The 22,214-nt window shown below is 44.5% G+C and overlaps 1 protein-coding gene across 1 annotated transcript in view; it reads left to right on the forward strand.

Moving 5' to 3' along the window:
- Positions 1 to 22,214, forward strand: part of asic2 (acid-sensing (proton-gated) ion channel 2) — a gene marked incomplete at its 5' end in the record, with an annotated part of 362,882 nt that overhangs the window by 212,736 nt on the left and 127,932 nt on the right. The window contains 1 exon segment of the mRNA XM_084329317.1: positions 21,789 to 21,939. Coding sequence (XP_084185443.1) covers positions 21,789 to 21,939 — 151 coding nt within the window.

Consider the following 22,214-nt stretch of genomic DNA (forward strand, 5'->3'; position numbering starts at 1 on the left):
TACATACATACATACATACATTCACTCATTATCATACATTCATATGTATAATCAAACATGCATACATATTCATTAATCTTATCATACATGCATTCATACATATTACCATACATTCTATCCATTCATACATATATTTATTTATTGGGTTATGTTTATATATTTATTTATTGGGTTGTTGTGGGGGTATTGGTGTTGGGGGTTGTTTGGTATAATGTGTGTAGGGAACGGCAAATTAATTGATGTGTAGCTAGCACCTGTTTAGTCTTGTTAATTAATTATGTGTGGCACCTGTGGAGGGGGAGGAGTCCAGGTGTTCATGAGGGCTGCGTGCCCAAGGAAGTTTGTTCTTGCCCTGCATCAGTTACACTGAAGGTGCCTGAGGGAAGCGCTGTGAGTGTTTTGTTAGTCTGTTTGTCTCTGTGTTGGGCTTCACCAGATAAAGGTTGCAAAATGAGTAACTAGGGAAGCGCCACACAGTAAGTGTTGTCTGTCATGATGACGTTATTGTGGAACGCATCTGATAGACCAGGTAGTATAGTATTTTTGTTATTTTGATTATGTCACTTGTTTTGAACGTCACCTCTGCACCTTGGAAGGCTGGGCAATAAAAGCAACCTCAACACCTCTTATTCCGACTATGCCATCATTTGTGTGAGTTTGGAGGGGAGAGAAAAAGGACGGGGTCACAGGGATCTTGCTGCAATAAATACAAAATTGTATAACCAATTTCTATTATAAATAGAAGCATGGTGTGTGCCTGGCCAGTGTGCATCCTATCTATAGGGCATGGGACAGCCCCATCACAATGACATGGTGATGTATCGGCATGTGCGTTCATTGATTAAACCACAGCTGAACACAAATAATCACGCAACGACGCAACACTGTAGTGTATTATTAACAGACAAGGTGGGACTAAATTGTAAATGCGGACACTGATGGTCGATATTATGTCCCGAAGCAATTTCCTCTGCAAATATGTATTGATAAGTGTGGGATAGAGCCACTTAATTGTCAATTGGCAGTCAGCTAATTGATGAGAAAAGTGGCTTCCAATGCCGAAAACAACGGCAAAGCAAGTACTTTTGAGTTGATAAAAGTCTTAACAACTCTTGGTGATTCCCATCATCACAATACAGTATCTCTTCTTCTTCTTCATCATTACACATTTTCATATGTTGTCATGCCGTGGGTGCTTTTCCAGTCATATCTGTCATTCCTCAAGCAGTTTGAGTAGGTATTTACCATATTTCTCTCTCTCAGAGAGAGAGAGAGAGAGAGAGAGAGAGAGAGAGAGAACTGGCCTCCACTCGTGAACATTTCAACTGGCCTATGGTTCAACTGTCACTTGCGGAAATTCCTTATGCTCCACTCCTACGTGTGTTGAAATCAGTGTGAAGGGTCTGACAGGGTCAGAAACAGACATCCGCAAATTAGGAGAACCATTGTCAAAGTTTTATTCACACTATTTGTCATCTCACAGCTGGTCTCAGCCTCTGAGTCTATGTCATCAGTGCTGACAAAAGAAAAGAAAAATTAAAGGGAATATCATCAAGACAGCTATTCTTTACCTCGAAGACTACGTCATCAAGGCAGCTATTCTTTACCTCGAAGACTACGTCATCAAGGCAGCTATTCTTTACCTCGAGGACTACGTCATCAAGGCAGCTATTCTTTACCTAGACGACTACGTCATCAAGGCAGCTATTCTTTACCTCGAAGACTACGTCATCAAGGCAGCTATTCTTTACCTAGACGACTACGTCATCAAGGCAGCTATTCTTTACCTAGACGACTACGTCATCAAGGCAGCTATTCTTTACCTCGAAGACTACGTCATCAAGGCAGCTATTCTTTACCTCGAAGACTACATCATCAAGGCAGCTATTCTTTACCTCGAAGACTACGTCATCAAGGCAGCTATGCTTTACCTCGAAGACTACGTCATCAAGGCAGCTATTCTTTACCTCGAAGACTACGTCATCAAGGCAGCTATTCTTTACCTCGAAGACTACGTCATCAAGGCAGCTATTCTTTACCCAGAAAACTTAGGTCTTTAAGGCAGCTATTCTTTACCCAGAAAACGACAGTATGTCTTCAAGATAGCTATTCTTTACCCAGAAAAGTATGTCCTCAATGCAGCTATTCTTTACCCAGAAAACTTTCTTCAAGGCAGCTATTCTTTACCCAGAAAAATATGTCTTCAAGGCAGCTATTGTTTACCCTGAAAACGATTTAAAGGCCAACTTGCAGGTTGTATTTTTGTTCAATAAACAATGTGACTAGGGCAACAGTGACTTTCATGAAGAGGGGGGGGGGAATTATCGAAATTGACCCAGTTTTAGCGTTTTTATCAAACATTTTGTCGACCAAACCACAACCTCCACGCACATGCATATTTTAATCCATGGTTTCATAGCGTGCGTGTGTCATCTTAATGATGACGTCACGCTGGGTACAGGGCAGCAGGGGCTCTGAGACTCACAGGCAGACGGCAGGAAGCAGAGAGCCTTCTTGTTACTATTAGCCGAGGAGCTAGCCTCTGTTTCACCTAACACTATTGCTCCGTGATCATAGCCATTCATCTCTAAAGCTAACCACTATTTGTAAAAGCCACAACCACGTTACCATATTTGTAATAATGTAAATCATTGTGTCGTTGTACATATTGTGTTTATAACGTTAGCCCGTTTCGTGACTGTGATGCACCGAGTGCTATCCGAGGCGGCTACTATCGTATCAACATGCCGCAATGTGTAGCTTGCTAGCCGGCATGAATGCTCAATTTAAAATGGTTCTCTCCTCTTTGTATACCTTTGTCCTCACAAGTATTCTGCCAGGGAACTTATGGACACGACAATAGTAGTAGTTATTTATAAGGTGTTTGAGCTTGTAACGTTAATGTTAGCTAATAGCTATCGTGGTAGCCCCTTTCGTGACTGATGCACCGAGTGCTATCCGAGGGGCTGCTATATCGTATCAACATGCCGCGACGTGTAGCTTGCTAGCCGGCATGATGCGTGCAGTGCTTTGCCCCACAGGTCTGAGAAGAGGACCTGCACATTTTACTTGTTCCCCAAACTCCTCTACATGCCCCATCTAAAATGGTTCACGGCAGTAGCCATAATGCTAACGTTAGCGGGGTAACGTTAGCCAGAGCCATAGCCAGTAGTACTATGACCCAAACGGCCATAAGGCATAAGTTGCCTCGAGTGACGTCACGGCCCTGATAACGTCTGATAAGCTTTTAGATTTGCTCTGTGCATGTTATTCGTGCGTGGACCTTTTTAACCCTTTCTGAGTGGCATTTCCGGCGTCAAATGGAAATAAATAAATAATGAAATTAGATACCAATGATGTAAACTACCCATAACTGAAGAGTAGGGTTTAACCTGCAAGTTGGCCTTTAACACTAGGCGTTGCAGTCTCGTGGCCAGTACAGAGAGACTCAAAAGGAGCCTCTATCCCCAGGCCATCAGGATGCTCAATGTGGACTCTATGCAACACTAACCCATCCATTCTACATTCATACATCCACATGCACACACTCACCTTTAACATTCACGTTATACACTTAAACACTTTTTAACACTACACCACGTTTTATCTATTCATTAATAAAATATTTTCACTACCTCTCTATCTTTGCATCTTTGCATTTTGTTTAGCATTTTGTACTTTAGTTTGTATATTGTATATTTTGTATAGTGTTTGTTTGGTGTTTATTCTTTTACTTTTTTTTACTGTATGAAGCACAATTCCGGGAGGGTCATACAGAACCAAGCATTTTACTGTAATGTACATGAATGAATGAATGAATGAATGACTTTTATTTATATAGCACCCTTCACAGCACGAATGCACAGGGTGCTTTACACTACAGCTTAATATAAAAACACAATAAAACAAAATCAGAAATAAATGACAACAACAACAGACAGTAGTTAAAAAAGACAGTGAAACCAGATAGAAAAAGTAGAATAAAATAATTTGGATAAAATCATGAGTCACTAATTAAAACAAAACTATAGGAACAGTGAGGACAAGAAAAATAAAAAGTGCCTATGTATGACCAAAGGCCTGTCTGAACAAATGTGTTTTTAGTTGTTTTTTAAAAGAGTTTTCAGAGGGGGCAGTTTGCAGGTCCAGGGGGAGAGCGTTCCAGAGCCTTGGTGCCGTCACCTCGAAGGCTTGATCACCCCTTGTTTTCAGCCTGGACCTGGGGACCACCAGGAGGTGCTGATCGGCAGATCTGAGTGAGCGGGTGTTGGTGTAGGGATGGATGAGTTCAGTGATGTAGATAGGGGCCTAACCGTGGAGTGCTCTGAAAGTGAAAGTGAGGACTTTGAAGTGAATTCTATAGTGTACCGGGAGCCAGTGCAGGGATACCAGAATGGGAGTGATGTGACATGATTTTGACCTATTGAGTAGCCTGGCTGCAGCATTTTGGACCATTTGTAGTTTGTCTGTGGATGATTTGGTGAGACAGGTGAAAAGTGAGTTGCAGTAGTCAAGCCTAGAGGAAATAAAAGCATGCACGGACAGTTCTAGTTCAGAGTGAGATATGATGGTGCGTAGTTTTGCAATGTTTCTGAGGTGAAAGAAGCAGGTGCGAGTGAGTGTTTTGACATGTTTGTCTAGGTTCATGGCCTGGTCGAAGACAACACCCAGGTTTCTCAGGTGGGGACGTATGTTGTCTTTAAGGGACCACAAGTGAGTGGCCACTCTAGCTGCAGTCTTTTCAGCTGCTACGATCAGCACCTCCATTTTTTTTTGCATTTAACTGGAGGAAGTTACTCCCCATCCAGCTCTCAATGCCGAGCAGGCACTCCTGGAGAAGGCTGAGTGCACATTATATGTGACAAATAAACCAAGACATGAACTTGAATTTGAACTTGAGACAGACAGACAGACAGACAGACAGACAGACAGACAGACAGACAGACAGACAGACAGACAGACAGACAGACAGACAGACAGACAGACAGACAGACAGACAGACAGACAGACAGACATACTGTAAATCATGTTATTTGCTCGCCTGAGACACATTATTACCAGGTCAAAGGTAAACACATGGTCTTGTTTTTTCACAAAGCCGGGGGGGGGGGGGGGGGGGGGAAACGCACCTTATCATCCATAATCATCATCCATAATCCATTTTGTCTTCTTCATATATCCAATAGTTTGCTTGCCGTTGCATTGCAGCCAGGTTACTATTGTGGGCTCGGGTCAGACTATACCAACAGGACTTTACCAATAATAATATATCAATAATAGCTGGCCCACAGGACTTTAGACTGATGGGCAGGTGCTCAAAAGCTGAAAAGGAATTCTACTACTGCGAGTGAGCGCAGCGTGTGAGCCCGATTTTTGGGGCTCACTTATCCTTGAAAGACATTTTTATCACTGACTTAAAAGGCCCATACATCTGACTTTTACACTGACTTACTAACACAGAAGGTCATTCATTTAACGTTGAATATTGATTGATTGATTGATTGATTGATTGATTGATTTATTGATTGATTGATTGGTTGGTTGAAAGTTTTATTAACAGATTGCAGAATGGGTACAATACAGTACGGCTTAATACACACAATTGTTAAGGGGATACAGACCAGAGAAAGACTTCCGTCTTGTTTACATCAGGGTCCCCCATATCAAGCTTGTATTGCCACATTTAGATAATAATAATAATAATAATAATAATAATAATAATAATAATAATAATAATAATAATAATAATAATAATAATAATAATAATAATAATAATAATAATAATAATAATAATAATAATAATAATAATAATAATAATAATAATAATAATAATAATAATAATAATAATAATAATAATAACTTTATTTGTATAGCACTTTTCATACAGAGGTTCCAGTTCAAAGTGCTTCACAACAGTAAAAAATACAGACATGAGCGAGCATAGCAAGGTATGGTAAATCACAGTGTTTCACATTAGGATCTAGCATCCTAATAGGCTCTCTATTCAGTAATACAAATAATAAAATAGTTTAAAATGATTAAGTAAAAAAAATGTCTAAAAATTATAAAATAGAACGGACATACAACAGTAAAAAATACAGGCATAAGCGAGCATACAAATAAAAAATGTAAATAGCAAAGTTACAGTAAAAAGTGTGATAAGATTGTTCAATCAGATGAAAAATGACCCAGTTAGGAGAATCAACCTTGGCATGATGTACCTAACTGGAATGGTAAACAACTTTGCTAGATTTAGGTCAAAAGTCATCTTCTAACATCATAGAACCGACATATGAATTTCATTGGAAGTGTATGAAAGTAGGTAGGGTAAGAATATAGCTCTGTTTACAGTTTGATTCAGTAATACAAATAATATTTTTTTTTTAAATGATTCAGTTTAAAAATAGTCATTAGTAAGAAGTAAAAAGTGTGATAACCGACACATAAATTTGATAGGCAGTGTATAAAAGTAAGCAGGGTAAAAATAGTGCAGGTAAGTACAATTTGTGTCAGGATATCCCTGATGTTTCTATAATAATATTTACCCTTGCCACTAGGTGGTAGCAGATATCTATCTTCAGATATTTGCCTGCATTACCCCACAGTGAAATGCCTGAGCAAAGGTTTTAAGCTGTCTTTTAAAGATGTCTAGCGAGTTGGCTTCTCTGATGTTTTGGGGTAGTTTGTTCCACAGTTTTGGGGCATAGTTGATAAAGGCTGCATAACCGATCCTCTTTTGACTGTTTCTGGGAGCCTCTAGTAGTCCAGCAGCTGATGATCGCAGTGTTCTTGCTGGTGTGTAATTTATTAGAGTGTTGGCGATGTAGCTAGGTCCCTGTCCATTTAGAGCTTTGTATGTAAGGAGAAGGACCTTAAAGTCAATTCTAAATGTTACAGGAAGCCAGTGTAAAGCTAAGACTGGACTAATGTGCTCTCTCCTTTTGGTTCTAGTTAGCAGTCGGGCTGCAGAGTTTTGGATTAGCTGAAGCCTCTCTGTGGTTTTCTTAGGGAGACCTGTGAAAAGTGCATTACAGTAGTCTAACCGGCTAGATATGAATGCATGAATTAGCTTCTCAGCATCGTTCTGATTAATAAATGGTCGTACTTTTGCTATATTTCTGAGATGGAAGAACGATGTTTTCGTCACTTTGCTAATATGAGAATTGAAGTTCAGTTCTGAATCTATGATAACCCTGAGACTAGTGACCTCAGATTTGATCCAAGGGGTTAGTCCTCCCAGGTTCTTTATTAATGTTTCTTTTTTAGTTTTGGGGCCGATAATTAGAATTTCAGTTTTGTTCTCGTTTAGTTTCAGGAAGTTCTTACTCATCCATTTATTTATTGCCAGTAAGCAGTCTGTAATGGAGCTAATCGCTGTATCATTTGGTTCAGCAGATATGTACAGTTGTGTATCATCCGCATAGCTATGGAAATCTACATTATGTTCTCTGATGATATCACCCAGCGGTAACATGTAAAGGGAGAAGAGTAAAGGACCTAAGCAACTCCCTTGTGCAACTTAGTTGTTGTCGTATATATCAGACATAGTGATCTCCTAGTTTAACATAGAATTTCCTCCCTCTGATGTATGTTTTAAACCAGCCTAGCACATGTTCTGAGAAACCGACATGGTTTTCAAGACGATCGATTAGAATATCGTGATCGATTGTATCAAATGCTGCACTGAGATCTAGCAGGATAAGGATGGAGATCTTATTCTCGTCAGAGTTTAGCCTGAGGTCACTGATTATTTTGGTGAGGGCAGTTTCAGTGCTATGATATTTTCTGAATCCTGACTGAAATTCTTCTAAGATGTTGTTTTCCTCAAGAAAGGAATTTATTTGAACTGAAACTATCTTTTCAAGTTCTTTACTAATAAATGGTAGGTTGGATATTGGACGATAATTTGCCATTTCATTACTATCCAAGTTAGGTTTTTTTAGTATTGGCTTTACAACTGCTGTTTTAAAGGCATCTGGGAAAATACCAGTTCTAAGGGAAGTGTTTATGATATCTAGCACAGGGCTTGAAACACTATTAAACACCCATTTGAAGAAAGCTGTAGGTATAGGCTCAATGTCTGAGGTGGAGGAGTTACATTCTGAGACAGTTTTGCAGAGTACATCGAATGTGATGCATGTGAATCTTCTCATGGTTACATTGCGCGGTTTGCTGCAATCAGCTTTATTTCCATCATGAGTAATGCTGGCCCTGATCAAGTTTCAAGTTTCTTTAATAGTTGTCATACAGAAGTACAGAATACTTTTATACAAAATGCTTCTTACTGTTACGCTCCAGAGACTGTGCAAGACAAGATAAGTATGAAATAAAATAACATAGTATAGCATGTAAATTAGAAGTAAAAAAAATGAGGTCACAGTGTTCAGTATAGACATATGTACAATGTTCGATGCAGAGTAGACGTAACTGAGTTACCATATAATATACAATACTGTGTAGTGTACTAATATACAATACTATATAGTGCAAGGCAGAAATAGGATGAGGTGCAATTTAGGTACAATTTACAGTAGGTGTACGAGTTGTAGTGCAAATCCTTTATCAATAAATATAAAGTGTGTTTGTGTGATCTAAAGTGTGGAGAGTGGGTGCTGCAGTGTGTTGTTTGTTTAAGTGAGTGTGTGCGTGTGGGTGTGTGTGCTGTGTGCATTTGATGGTTGTTGCATAGTGTTTATTGTTCGTTTAGCAGCCTGATGGCCTGGGGATAGAAGCTTCTTCTGAGTCTTTCTGTGCTCGCCTTAAGACTCCGGTATCGCTTGCCTGACCGCAGCAGTTCAAAGAGGCAGTTGTCCGGGTGGCTCGAGTCCTTAATAATTCTCTTAGCCTTCCCCTTGCACCGCTTGTTGTAAATGTTCTGGAGGGTGGGAAGCCCCCCTCCAATTGTGCGTTCGGCTGAACGTGTCACTCTTTGTAGTCTGCTACGGTCTTGTGCAGTGCTATTCCCAAACCAGGAGGTGATGTTGCCAGTCAGGATGCTCTCTATTGTACATGAGTAGAAGTTCCTAAGGATCTTCTGACTGACTTGGAACTTCCTTAGGCGCCTGAGGAAGTAGAGGCGTTGTCGTGCCTTCTTCACAACACTGTCAATGTGTGTGGTCCATGTCAAATCCTCGGATATGTGGGCTCCGAGGTACTTGAAACTGTTCACTCTCTCAACCGGTGCCCCGTCGATGCTGAGGGGGCTGTAGTCCTTGACCCCCGACCTCCTGAAGTCCACAATCATCTCTTTTGTTTTGCTGACGTTCAGGGAGAGGCAGTTCTCCTGACACCACTGTGACAGGTTCTCTACCTCTTCCAGGTAGGCCCTTTCGTCGTTGGCAGAGATCAGGCCCACCACTACTGTGTCATCAGCAAATTTGATGATGGTGTTGTTGTTCCGCTGTGCTACGCAGTCATGTGTGTACAGGGAGTAGAGGAGGGGGCTCAGAACACAGCCCTGGGGGGCCCCTATGTTGAGCGTGATGGATGAGGAGGTGCAGTTGCCTGCTCTTACCACCTGTGGTCTGCCCGTCAGGAAGTCCAAGACCCACTGGCAGAGGTCATAGTTCAAGCCCAGGTCCCTGAGCTTGGCTATGAGTTTGGAGGGGACTATGGTGTTGAATGCTGAGCTGTAGTCGATGAACAGCATTCTCACATAGTTCCCCTGCCTCTTGTCCAGGTGTGATGCTGCTGTGTGCAGCACATGGGCTATGGCGTCCTCCGTGGACCTGTTGGGGCGATATGCAAACTGAGGAGGTGTAGGGGCAGTGTTGAGTAGTACATTAATAGTGGAAAAAAGCATTCTGGAGTTTCCAGCAATTTCTGTAATGATTTTAGAGAAGTAGTCTTTCCTTGCTAAGCGGATGGTTTTATTATAAGCAGTTAAAGCATCTTTGTATACTGTATATCACAGCATATGGTGGTTTTTGTTTTTCTCCATTTTCGCTCCGCTGCACGACATTTCCTTTTTTCTTTGTTGACCGTATTATAGTTCAACCAGGGCGAGGCTCTGGTTTTCTTCTTTTTCGTTTTTAGTGGGGCGACAGAATTTAATATAGATGACAGTGCATCATTGAGATTTTCTACCATTTCATTTAGAGAGCTGTCATGATTGTGTGGTTCATGTAGTCTGATAAGATCAATGAACTTTGATGCAGCCTTGTCCTTTAGGAGCCTCTTTTGAACTATGATTTATTTTTTCGTTTTAGTAAGGGTTATTTGAGTATCAAAAAATATACAGTGATGGTCGGAGAGAGGTAATTCAGTTATTGAGATATTTTTTATGATTAGCCCAGTTGTTGTTATAACTAAGTCTAATGTATTCCCAAGCCTGTGAGTCTCATTTGTTATATGCTGTGTTAGGTCAAAGCTATTTAGATTTTTTTGTTCTATAGTTTTGGAGTCTGTTTTCTTATTAACACTTTGATTGCCTAAGGCTAAATTCATGATATACCATCCGTTGCCAGCTCTATTTAACATGGAGAAGTTCCCCTTCTTTGCAGGGCTATAACTTTTTAAATTCTATTGCTAGATTGCCATTATTAGGGCCCATTCAAGGTCCTATATGTATTGTTCATGGTGTAGCAACGTTAAACTTTTTCATTCACATATTCATACTAAAATATGGTCTAAGGTATAAGTATGTTTCCATCTCTTTCTGCAGCTTTCTCCAGAACGTGATTTATAGCCCCAAATGCATTATATTGATGATGAAATACAGTTTGATAGCAATCGGCGCGATATAAAAAATTCCAACTGGACGTACTTCTGGAAGTTACTACACGTCATCTGATGTTGACCGGATGGGCGAGGGGGCGTTTATAATTCCGTGGGCAGCGTTATACCATTCATCTAATGTGGGTCATATGTTCATCAGATCAGTTAGTATCGAACACGGTAATATTACCCGCTAAAACTCACCCCAGTCTCCTCGGGCCGTTGGGCGATCAGCGTGGGGTAGACAGTTTTCCATAATGGGATGTCGAAATACCCGGTCCATTTCCAGGTTGTATAATAGTATATACGTCCAAATCATGTTGTTTATCGAGTTATTGGCAACGGATCGCTATGTATTGTGTCGAGCTCGAGTCCCGGGACCTATAGCGAGTGCCCGGAAGTAATATGGGTGATCACCACTTCATCCACATGACTTCCTGTTTGGCGCTTCTGCCGATCGGCCACCAGATGGCGCTCTTTGACCGCTAGAGGATTGAGAGGAGCTCAGAACTGTGTGTGAAGGCTGCAGAGGGGAAATATGATTCCGATCACAGATTTTTGAAATATTGATATTAAAGACGAGTTAGGGCGTCCTCGGCAACTTTAGCATGGCTAGGAAAGACGCCTAAACACGTTTTCGGCACTTAAAGTGTTAAAATGGATGTTCAAGTCTCCATTTAGGATCACCTTATCATATCCGGTAACACATAGTGAGATCAGTTCAGAGATCTCCTGTATAAATATTGGTGAGTGTCTAGGCGGGCGGTATATTGTGACGATAATCGTTTAATCTGTTTTGAGCTCAATGGCAAGATATTCCATCGACATGAACTCACCTAGTTCTGTGATTCTAAACAAGAGTTTTGAGAAGAAGATTGCTGCAACTCCTCCCCCCCTTCTATTTTTTCTGGGTATTTGAAGAAAATTATAGTCTGGTGGACAAGCTTCTATCATTATTGATGTAGCTGTGTCATTATTTAGCCATGTCTCTACTAGGCAGATGCAATCTAAGTTATTTTCTTGATGAATAAAACGTTGAAGCTTGTAAAGGCATGATGACGATTAATTAACAACCGCGCACTCAAGTCTGCACTGGACTGTTTCTCCCCTCCTCCCATCCCCCTTACTACAGTTGTGTCTGAAACAAAAACATGATGAATGATATGTTTGTAACACAGGCTGAACATTTTCATCGTTTTCTTGTTTGCCTAATAATGATAACCAATGGAAAGACACACACACACACCAATGTTCTTCCATGCAACTTTCCCCTCACGAGAAAAAAAACTAAACAATGCAAACATACTTTTGCTGATCTGGACTAAGCTCCTCTCCAGTCGAGCTGCAGTGTTTAAATCCAAAATATTGATAAATCCTCTGCCATTGTTGTGTAGTATGGCACCTCTTCTCTAGACAGAGCCTTCTTTCTCTGCCTCACATGAAGTTCTGTTTCATTAGGGGCTCTGCTTGGCATCACTACTGCACTATCTCGCGTACGTGCACGCGTACTGAATAAACCACAAATGTACCTCTAATACCAGTATTAGTCTGACCACACCCCTCATCAGCTTACCTTCATAAGCAGGTGTGTGGTCACCTGCTCTCCTCCTTCTCGCTTTCACCACAAGGAAGAAGTGCCTCGGTAGATCCCCACACTTGACACCATGATGGAAGAAAGGTTTAGGAGCAGCTTTGGGAAACAAGGATACGTTGACATCATATCTTTATTTTCTCTCTCACTATTTTCGAGAAAATACGGCGATATTGTCTTCGTACTGGAGTGTCTGGAAGATGATGATCATTCTAAAAACCCTCCACCGGTTTTCGTATTGGGAGCACGCCGCTGCATGCTTCTCAACTGCAGTTCCTTGCTGTGTTTGTTGGGGTGAAACCTGTCAGGCCACAGCTGAACTGTCGGACATGCCGCTGTTGTGAGAAGCGGTGCGTTCCAGGTTGGGTGAGTAGTGTTTGCTGGCGGGCTCCACTTGTCTGTTAGTGCTATGGGGGCTACTTGACAAAGTTTATGGAAACCGGCCCCAGACTAGGGTCCTTTGTTCAGCCACCTAGGCGACAGAAGGCCTTGGTCTGGAGACCATTATAGTTTTAACTAGTGGGCCGCGACCATTGACACTGGTGATCCCTGTGTGTTCTGGACGAGTGGATTCTCTCTGTCACCGTGTTAAGGCCCCATCTTTCATATCCAAATGAGAGTATTCCTTCACGAGGGGATATGTGCATGTAATGTGCGATAGCGGCAGATTCATGTTCAAAGTCAGCTACACAGGCCAGTTGGTACTGTGCTGATTCCGTCGGATGTGGTAATGTCACCGTTGTGAAGCGGTGTTGACATCTTGTTTTCTCTTTTCTCTTAAAAAGTGAGGAGAGGTTCAGAACGGCGGCCTGTCTGGGTGAGTGTTATGTCATTGTTTACATGTTCATAGCTTACGGTTAGCCGGTCAGCTGTTAACTGCTGCGTTAGCCTGCTGGATCGCTGCATGGCCTGCTTAAGGCCTACTATTAGCCAGTCAGCTGTTAGCTGCGGGGCTAGCATGTCGTGGTCGCTAGGTAACGTTAGCTTGCTGCTATGGCCATGGCCTGGCGCGGGGTAGCTTAGCTTCTCGCGCGCCGCCGTGAGCTCGCTTCTGATCGCGTGCGTCGTTAGATCGGCGTCTCGCGAGCAGAAGCAATAGCACCCGAACGGTTGGAGCAGCCGTTAGCTTGATGCTATTCTGTTGAACGTGCTTTGATTTTAACATGTTTTACACTCTTGACCACGACGTCATCCTTGACAGGGGATGTTCGTCGACCCTGCCCTGAGCCTGGACGGGGATTGCGTCAACAAAGAGGACTGTAGCGACTGGTTGGAGCGGCGACGCTGCCCGGATCGAACAACACAGGACGGCTGTGTTCTACGGTGTCTTGTGACTGCACTTCGCTGATCTGCGTTCCGGGTAGGAACGGGGTTGGCCAGACCTCATAACACGTCTTCTGGTTTTACTTTGCTAAATGTATTGTGAATAACGGTGTTTTTCCCAAAACGTGTGTTGCTACAATGCATTTAGGATACGTTGCGGGTTATGTGTGAGCTGTTTTTGTCACTGGCAGTTAGCTTCTCCGTGCAAACGGGATGTAATGATCTGGTTGTTGTGTGAGTAACACGGCCGTGTACTCACAACTAAGGTAACTAACCTATGAAGCTATGCTTGGTGACAAGTGAGTAAAAGAATGTTCTTTCTCAGACTGTAATGACAATGAACAGTGTGTTCACACATTAACAGGTTTTCCTGTTTTAACTGGCCGTATTGAGGGTAAAATAGGAGGATTGTGTTTTCCCCCCCGGTTCCCTGGGGACTTTATCACCTCCTATCAGACATGTTGTGCATTAATTGTGTCTTTTGTGTGGTAGGGATACGATGTAACTCTTAGCTTGATTGCTGAGGTTGTGCTAAATCTGCTGGAGAAACTTATTTCCTAAAGGGAAATTGGTTTGGTTGCTGTCATGTGTGCTTAGCAAGGCCTGTGGTCGATACTAATCAAGAATGATGTATTCTCTCATTGTGAAAAAAACGGCGTTCCTCTGTTGAGTGTTTTTGCCATTTTTTGTAGGTGATGATGGGTTGTGTGTGTCATGTGACCTACAACTGGGTTGTACTGGCCACAGAAGCACATGTGTATGTTGGACCGGGGTTCTTAGAGCCCTCTCTATTCTGTGTTTTTCCTTAGTAAAAATCAGATAGCAGGTTAGCTCATGCGCTGTGTGGAGCTGTGAAACGCTTCATAGAGCTGACTATGACTGTGTCATATTCTCTTTTTGTCGTTACGTCGTATCATGGGTGTGGGGTCGTAAAGGGGTGAACTGGTAACCTTTCCTCTCCCCATTGTTCTGTCGGTCAGGGGTACACCCCCTGTCCTTCAAGGTTCCCGGCACGTTACGGGGGGGGGGGGAGGGAGTTCCTGGTCCCACGGCCTGGTATATTGGGCGTGTGCACCGCAGGAATTCCCCCGCCATAGAGTACGTCACCGTGCGCGTCTCTGTTGGTAGGACTTCCGTGTGCTGTTCAGGTCCATGTGATGGATCTGTTTTCAGGGGGGGTGGTCAGGGCTCCTCCTCACCAAGCGCCTATTCAGGCCTTCTGTGAGTTCGGACTCCTTCTTCCATGTGAGGAAGCCTCCATCAGAGTACAGAGCCTTCCTCCTCAGATTGTCAAAGTGAGTGGACCCTCTAGAAGGGTCCTTTTCTATTGTATGTATATTCGATTCAATTCGTTTATTGAGTGTGTATGGGTTCAGTGCCTCTTCCCCGGAGGCCCTAAAACCAGTTTTTTACATGGCTCAAGGTGCAATATATTCTTTTCAATCTGTACAGCTCGCGTGGGAAGTCTCTCTGGGGATCCCCGTCTCTTTCCTATGGGAGGGTGGTGGGATGTAAAAATTTGAACATTTTTTACCCCGGCTGTGTAGACTGGGATACATACTGTTGATGCTTCCTTCTTTCTATTCCAGAAGTGTTGGAGTTAGGGAGTGTCACACCCCTCTTGTCGTTCCCCTGGGCGCCTTGGGGATTCAATGACAGGTCTAAATAGCCTGTTCATTGATGGGGGTGTGTCCCGACGCACGTATAGTGCTAGCTCGCTGTAAACAGGCGATTGACTGGCACGCCTTGGTTGCTTGTGGTTGAAACAGCGTTTTTATAAAGCAACTGAGATGGGGGTTTTTCCTCTTCCGACGACCACATCCCATGACCTGGGTGGGTTGTCGACGGATTCTCGTTCATGTCTGGGGGATGATGACGGGATGGATCTGAACATATGTAGTGGGGTCTCACGCCCTTGGGGTGGGCCACCAGGCGCGGTTCGTCCGAACGTCTGGGTGGCGCCTTCTTTTCATGTTAAGATCAACACGCATATCTGCCCTTCTCCTGGAGTAGGCATGTCGGCGTGGTTAGGGCACGGGACTGGTTCTGGTCACGCTGGTCCAGATCAGTTGAACCCGTTGTCCGCCGGGGATGCAGATCTGCTGTTCTGGTACCCTGAGGGACTTGGGCTTTTTTCAGGGGGAAAAATGCCAGGTCGGTCTGGGTGTCACAGGGTTAAGCGCTATGGAGACCCTGGTTGGGTATGTTTTTACTCAGCACTGTCGTCATGGCTTACAGCCATGCCATTCTGTACGCGCTCGATCTCGTCGGATCTCGGCCGCTACACAGGTTGGTCCTGGTTAGTACTTGGTTGGGAGACCGCCGGGGAATACCAGGTACGGTGTGCTTAGGGGCTGGTTCTCCATTATTTTTCGCTCCTCTCTCACGCATGGCGAAGAGGGGCCTGTGGGGGTGGTTTTTTGACCTCCTCTGGTGACCCTGTGCTTCCCGTACCGCCAGGCCCGGTCCGAAGTGATGTTTGCGACCCGTAGGCCTGGGTTAACCCTTTTTGGAAACTGAAACACTTGTACTGCGGTATAGCCGGTGTATACCCGCAGGTGTGTTTTGGAGTTTTTTCTTGAGGGGTTATAGGAACAACCACCGCATTGGGTAACACCGAGGTGGTTGATTCCCTGGTGTGTTGGAGCAGTGTCAACTCCCGGGTTCACCGTTTGAGGGTGCCCCTGCACGTTCATGACGTCTGCCAATCGTGTCAGCCTTCTCTGCCTCGACCCCTCTGGGTGGGGGTTTTTAAATGGAGGCTTGGTCATGCAACACCGCCAGCTTACGCTCCTTCCGCCGGGGCGGCTGTGTTCAGCTGTCCCCTCTGGCGCCTGTCTCGTCCGCAGTCTCCAGGCTAGGGTTAACAGCCTGTTGCCTGGTTTTTCCCCGGTGCGCTGCCTGCTTCCGTTGGTTAACCTTTTTTGTGTGCTTACGGCCATGCTGACTGTCTGTTCTGCAGGGTTAGTGTGCCAGGCGGTGTACTGTTGGGGGGACGGGGCCCGCTCGGTTTACGGCCATACCGACCTGAACACGCCCGATCTCGTCCGATCTCGGAAGCTAAGCAGCTTCTGGCCTGGTTAGTACTTGGGATACCGCCTGGGATTACCAGGTGCAGTAACTGGGGGGCCTTTGTCCGAATACGCTGGCGATGTGGGGGGCGGGGCACTACGTGCCCACCTGGTGGGGTCTTGATGCTGGCATCATGGACTTCTCCGCGCCCCCATTCCAGGGAGTCCAGTCCTTTTGGTGGGTCTGGGTCTTCCTTCGCGCTCCGCTGCTACGGCCTTGCCACGGGGTTGGGTTTGCCCTTGACCCCGTGATTCTGGGGGCAGTAACGAGGTTGTTCCTCCGTTCGTTCCCGGGTGGCATGCGGGTTGTGCGTGTGTGTAGTCGTGGGGTCAAGCCACGGTCTGCTCACCCTGTGCGTTAAGTTGCTTGAGTGCCTCTTCGCACGGTCGGGTCCGTCGCCTTCCCGTGAAGCCTCTAATAGGGGGGATACCCTCCATTAGGGGGGGTCGGGGGGGCTCGGCCCTCCCTGTTCTGATGGTTTTGGGGGGCTGTCAGCGGGGTATATTTGTCAGCCAGCGGCTCCGCTTGGCCTCCCTTTGTGCAGTAGTGATGCCAAGCAGAGCCCCTAATGAAACAGAACGTTAGGTTATGACTATAACCAAGTTCTGTTAATTAGGGGTGACGCTTGGCATCAGACGGCCGCTGCAGCCCTTGACCTCACCTTGTGGTGAAAGCTTGGGAAGGAGGAGAGCAGGTGACCACACACCTGCTTATGAAGGTAAGCTGATGAGGGGTGTGGTCAGACTAATACTGGTATTAGAGGTACATTTGTGGTTTATTCAGTACGCGTGCACGTACGCGAGATAGTGCAGTAGTGATGCCAAGCGTCACCCCTAATTAACAGAACTTGGTTATAGTCATAACCTAACGTTAAATCTACGACTAGAAGTGAAAGTGAAACTATACACCGGTGGGGGCAATTCATTTACTCAAGTGGATTCCTGAACACAGAATGACACCGTTATCACTGACTGACTACCGCGGCAAGCCTAGGTGGAACTAAGTATAACGTAATAAAAAATTATTATATTTTAAAATAATAATTATAATAATTGGCATAAAAAAAAGGGCAGCTGGGTGGCGCAGCGGACATTGCGCTCGTCACCAACGCAAGAGACACCGGGTTTGACTCCGGCTGTTGGCGTTGCCTCGCACTTTTTTATGAGGGACACAAGGGCAGGTGCTCGAGCACCCCTTGGGCTCAATGTGTGCACGTGCATGCACGTCGATTTGATTATAGTTGTTTTACGTTTTACCAGTAGTGCTTAGTCCAACAAACGCACCTTATCGTCCATAATCATCATCCATATAATCCATTTAGTCTTTTTCATAATATCCAATAGTTTGCTGTCTAGGCGATCGCGATTCTCGAATGTGTTCTGCTCACTGCTGCTCACAACGACTACCTAGTTGTTTTGGGGCTGTGGTGGGGCTGGTACTAACACACTAATAGCTGGTCCATGATGTTCATAAGGTAGGCGATACTGCCACCTGGTAAGGAAAAATACTTTTCTCGGGTTTGGCGCTCAACCGCTGGTGAGATAACCCGACTTTATTTGTGATTGGCGCTGAATGAGTTAACCTTAACCTTAAAGGAACACGCCAACATTTTGGGAAATGTGCTTATCGTCTTCTCCAGAGAGAGACAAGAAGATAGATACCAGTGTCCTCTCTGTGCGTTCAGTAGAAAGCTATCTGGCTGCATGTTAGCCTAGCTTAGCACAATGAATGGAAGCGGACATGGTTGTTTAGCCTAGGCATTGTCCAACTATTGTCTCGAAGGCTAACCGGCCATGTCCGCTTCTTGTCTCTCTCTGGAGAAGACGGTAAGATAATTTCTCAAAATGTTGGCGTGTTCCTTTAACCATAATCTTAACCACTGACCCAAAAATCAGCACTCACCAATTGAGACACACACACGCACGCACACACACACACACACACACACACACACACACACACACACACACACACACACACACACACACACACACACACACACACACACACACACACACACACACACACACACACACACACACACACACACTGTTACGAACTACGTAGTCTAGGGGCTTAGTTGTTTTGGTGGTGCAAAGAAAAAGACGAGGGAAAACAGAATAGATGGCCTGGTTTTCAAAGAAGCAAGATAAATAAAGGGCTTAGCTTGACAAATCAGTACACAATATCACAGCCTTTGCACGCTCCGTCTGAGCTCATGAGCCCTGGCAGAGGTCAATCTGATACACAACAAAGTTCTTCCTGCAATACTTTTCCAAGTGCCTGGGATCCCACGTCTTGTTTCAAAAGTTTGTTCAAGTTTTCTGTGGATTCCTGTAGCGTGACAATGGCGGCCTCTATGTCCCACTCTCTCTGGAAGCACACCTGAACTTTACTGAGGTGATTACCTCCTGCTCCCACTGTATGCATGCGCACTCGTTCCCACGCGTTCACCAACAGTGTTTATATTTCTCAATGAAAACCAGCCCATGCAAAACGTTAAGGAAAGAAAGAAAAATGTTATCACTTTCCACTCATCCTGACACACACAGACACAGACACACACACACATAGTATCTTCCATCCATACAGTAGCTAATATACAGATATGATGAAAGCTTAAACGACTGTTGGGTAATTACGTTTTATGTTATCTGCCCAATTAACTGCTGAGGGTTAAATGGGACACTTTAGTCTCTAGAGGGATTGGACAGATGCTTAAACGAAGCTCATCCAAGACATCATTAAGAGACTCTTTCATTCAGGTGAAATCGACGTAATGCTGAGCGGTGTAACATCATGTCAACACACTGGAGAGACGCTGAGATGCAAATTGCAAATTGCCCTCTGTGCAGTCAGCGAGTTTCTGTTCTGTCTACAGCAGACATCCAGTGACATTGAGGATGTGTGGAGGGGGATCGCCACCATGTTGGATTTGTTGTGTGTGTGCGTGTGCATGTGTGTGCATGTTTTCTTACTCTAGACTGCAGGGTCAGGGTCTGTTGCAGGTATCCCGTACAGCAGGAGTGAGTGACGTCTCTGTGAATATCTTTCTCCTGTTCCGTCACAATGCCCTGGCAATTCCTGACCACGTCATTTGTCACATGGACTGCATTAGAAGTAATCTAGACACCTCTAATATGATCATGCTGTCGTTCATATTCTCGGTCCTTCCCACATCCCTACTGTAACCCTATGGTACTCGCTTGGTAATCCATCATGCAAATATATAGAGCCTCTACAGTTGTCAACGTTGGTATAACCCTTTCACTACCACATTACAGAAGGTTAACCTTTCACTACCAGACTACAGACGGTTATTGTCGCATTGAAAGTGTTAACCCTTTGGTAGTGTGGTAGTGAAAGGGTTAAGGCAGGCCACGGAACGAGCGACTTGATCAGAGCTACACAAGCTGTGTGAAGTATTATTTGTGACACATGTAGCGTGAGCTCCCTTTATTACTGTACCGAGTGTAACACGGCACCCGTGTGCATTTTGAAACGTGTTTTATGATCAATCAGAATTTCATCAGTCAATTATTGACGCCCGCTCGCAATCGGTCCGTCGCTCACACACTTATCGGACTGGCGGGTGGCGGGTTATGGCTATTATTATTCATGAGCAGGAACCCCAAAAAAACACGTTCTCATTTACATCATTACTCCTGAAATGAGCTGCGGTCCAAAATTGTTTGCTCATTCTGTTATTCACGAGTGCCTCAAAGTCATGCAGTGGCTAATTGTGAGGTCGGTGGTATACTGTGGTACTGTATATGGTGAGGAATGGCAGAAAGTCATTACCGGGGAAAACAAACCCAGTCCCTGACATAGTTTTCTATATAACCAATACATGTCAGTCCACACAGGGAGGTGGAGACATTGTTTCTGTAGTCCATTAACCCTTTCACTGCCGCACTACCAAACGGTTAACCCCTTCACTGCGGCAATACACAGAAGGTTAACCCTTTCACTGCCACACAACAGCCGGTTAACCCTTTCACTGCCTGACCGTCGGTTGTGTGCTGGTAAAGGGTTAACCTTCTGTCGTTTGACAGTGAAAGGGTTAAAAAAACACTTTTAAGGGATTATGAGGGAAATTGCCTGTGGTTCTTTGCCCTCGTGTATGGTCTTTACCTGATAATAGAGTAGCTAAGAAAGGCTGAGTGGCCCTGAAGGGGGGGGGGGGGGGGGGGGGGGGGGCAGGCTGTGTCTCTAACTGTGACTTCACATAGCTTGACAGTGGAGGCTTATCTGAGCCTGTGGTGGGATGGGGGCTGAGCAGGTGCATGGACCATTACTCTGCAATAATGTGATTTGTACCCGTCGTTGCCCACAATCTTTAGCTTACTGGTCTAAATGAACAAAAAGATGATATAAATAAATTATTTACTAGTTGCCTCCTTTTTTAGAGGTGGAAAACATTCTGGATTGAGGGAAAACATTTTCATAAAGCCGGCTAATCAAAGGGCAACATGACACGGTATAGCGTTACGAAGCTGAGCTGAAGCTGAGCTCCTGTTTCCCACCTACAGGATCTCAGAGTATAGTTATCACAGGTTGCTGATCTTCCAATGTGTGCAATCAGTGAACTTATTGGCCCTTGATAGTGATTTAGCTTAATCAGTGTGTAATTACAGTCAAATCTACTGAGTCAATCTCCAGGCCAAGCATTTAGTAATGTGTGTGTGTGTGTGTGTGTGTGTGTGTGTGTGTGTGTGTGTGTGTGTGTGTGTATGTGTGTGTGTGTGTGTGTGTGTGTGTGTGTGTGTGTGTGTGTGTGTGTGTGTGTGTGTGTGTGTGTGTGTGTGTGTGTGTGTGTGTGTGTGTGTGTGTGTGCGTGTGCGTGCGTGCGTGCGTGCGTGCGTGCGTGCGTGCGTGCGTGTGTGTTTGTATGTACAGTATGTGGCGCATATACCAGTAGTACCTAGTTACGTGTGTGCATGTCAGTATTACCCAGTCATTAGTCATTCCTGAACCTCTCTCCTCTCTCTCTCTCTCTCTCTTCTCTCTCTCTCTCTCTCTCTCTCTCTCTCTCTCTCTCTCTCTCTCTTCTCTCTCTCTCTCTCTCTCTCCCTCCCTCCCTCAGGTGTTCACCAGGTATGGAAAGTGCTACATGTTCAATGCAGCGGAGGAGGGGAAGACACTCCGCACCACGATGAAGGGAGGGACGGGGAACGGCTTGGAGATCATGCTGGACATCCAGCAGGACGAGTACCTGCCGGTGTGGGGAGACACAGGTGGGAATTATTATCATCATTTTTAAATGGAGTCCACACACAAATGAATGCTCCCATTTATTTAATCGTCATGGGAGCATTAACTCGTGTGCAGACTCCAATTTTCTATTGCTTTTCTGTCCAGCACCTAGTGTGCGGGAGCTTAGAGGACTGTATATAATTATCACCTTCGGGGGTGTGGTAGGATGCCTTAACTCTTAAACTAATTGTACCAAATACACAACTGAGTGAATAACTTAAAATGGAGTCACCTAAACTAGAAAGAGCGAGGAAAC

Source organism: Notolepis coatsorum, assembly GCF_963971535.1.
Source record: "Notolepis coatsorum genome assembly, chromosome: 14".
NCBI lineage: Eukaryota > Metazoa > Chordata > Actinopteri > Aulopiformes > Paralepididae > Notolepis > Notolepis coatsorum.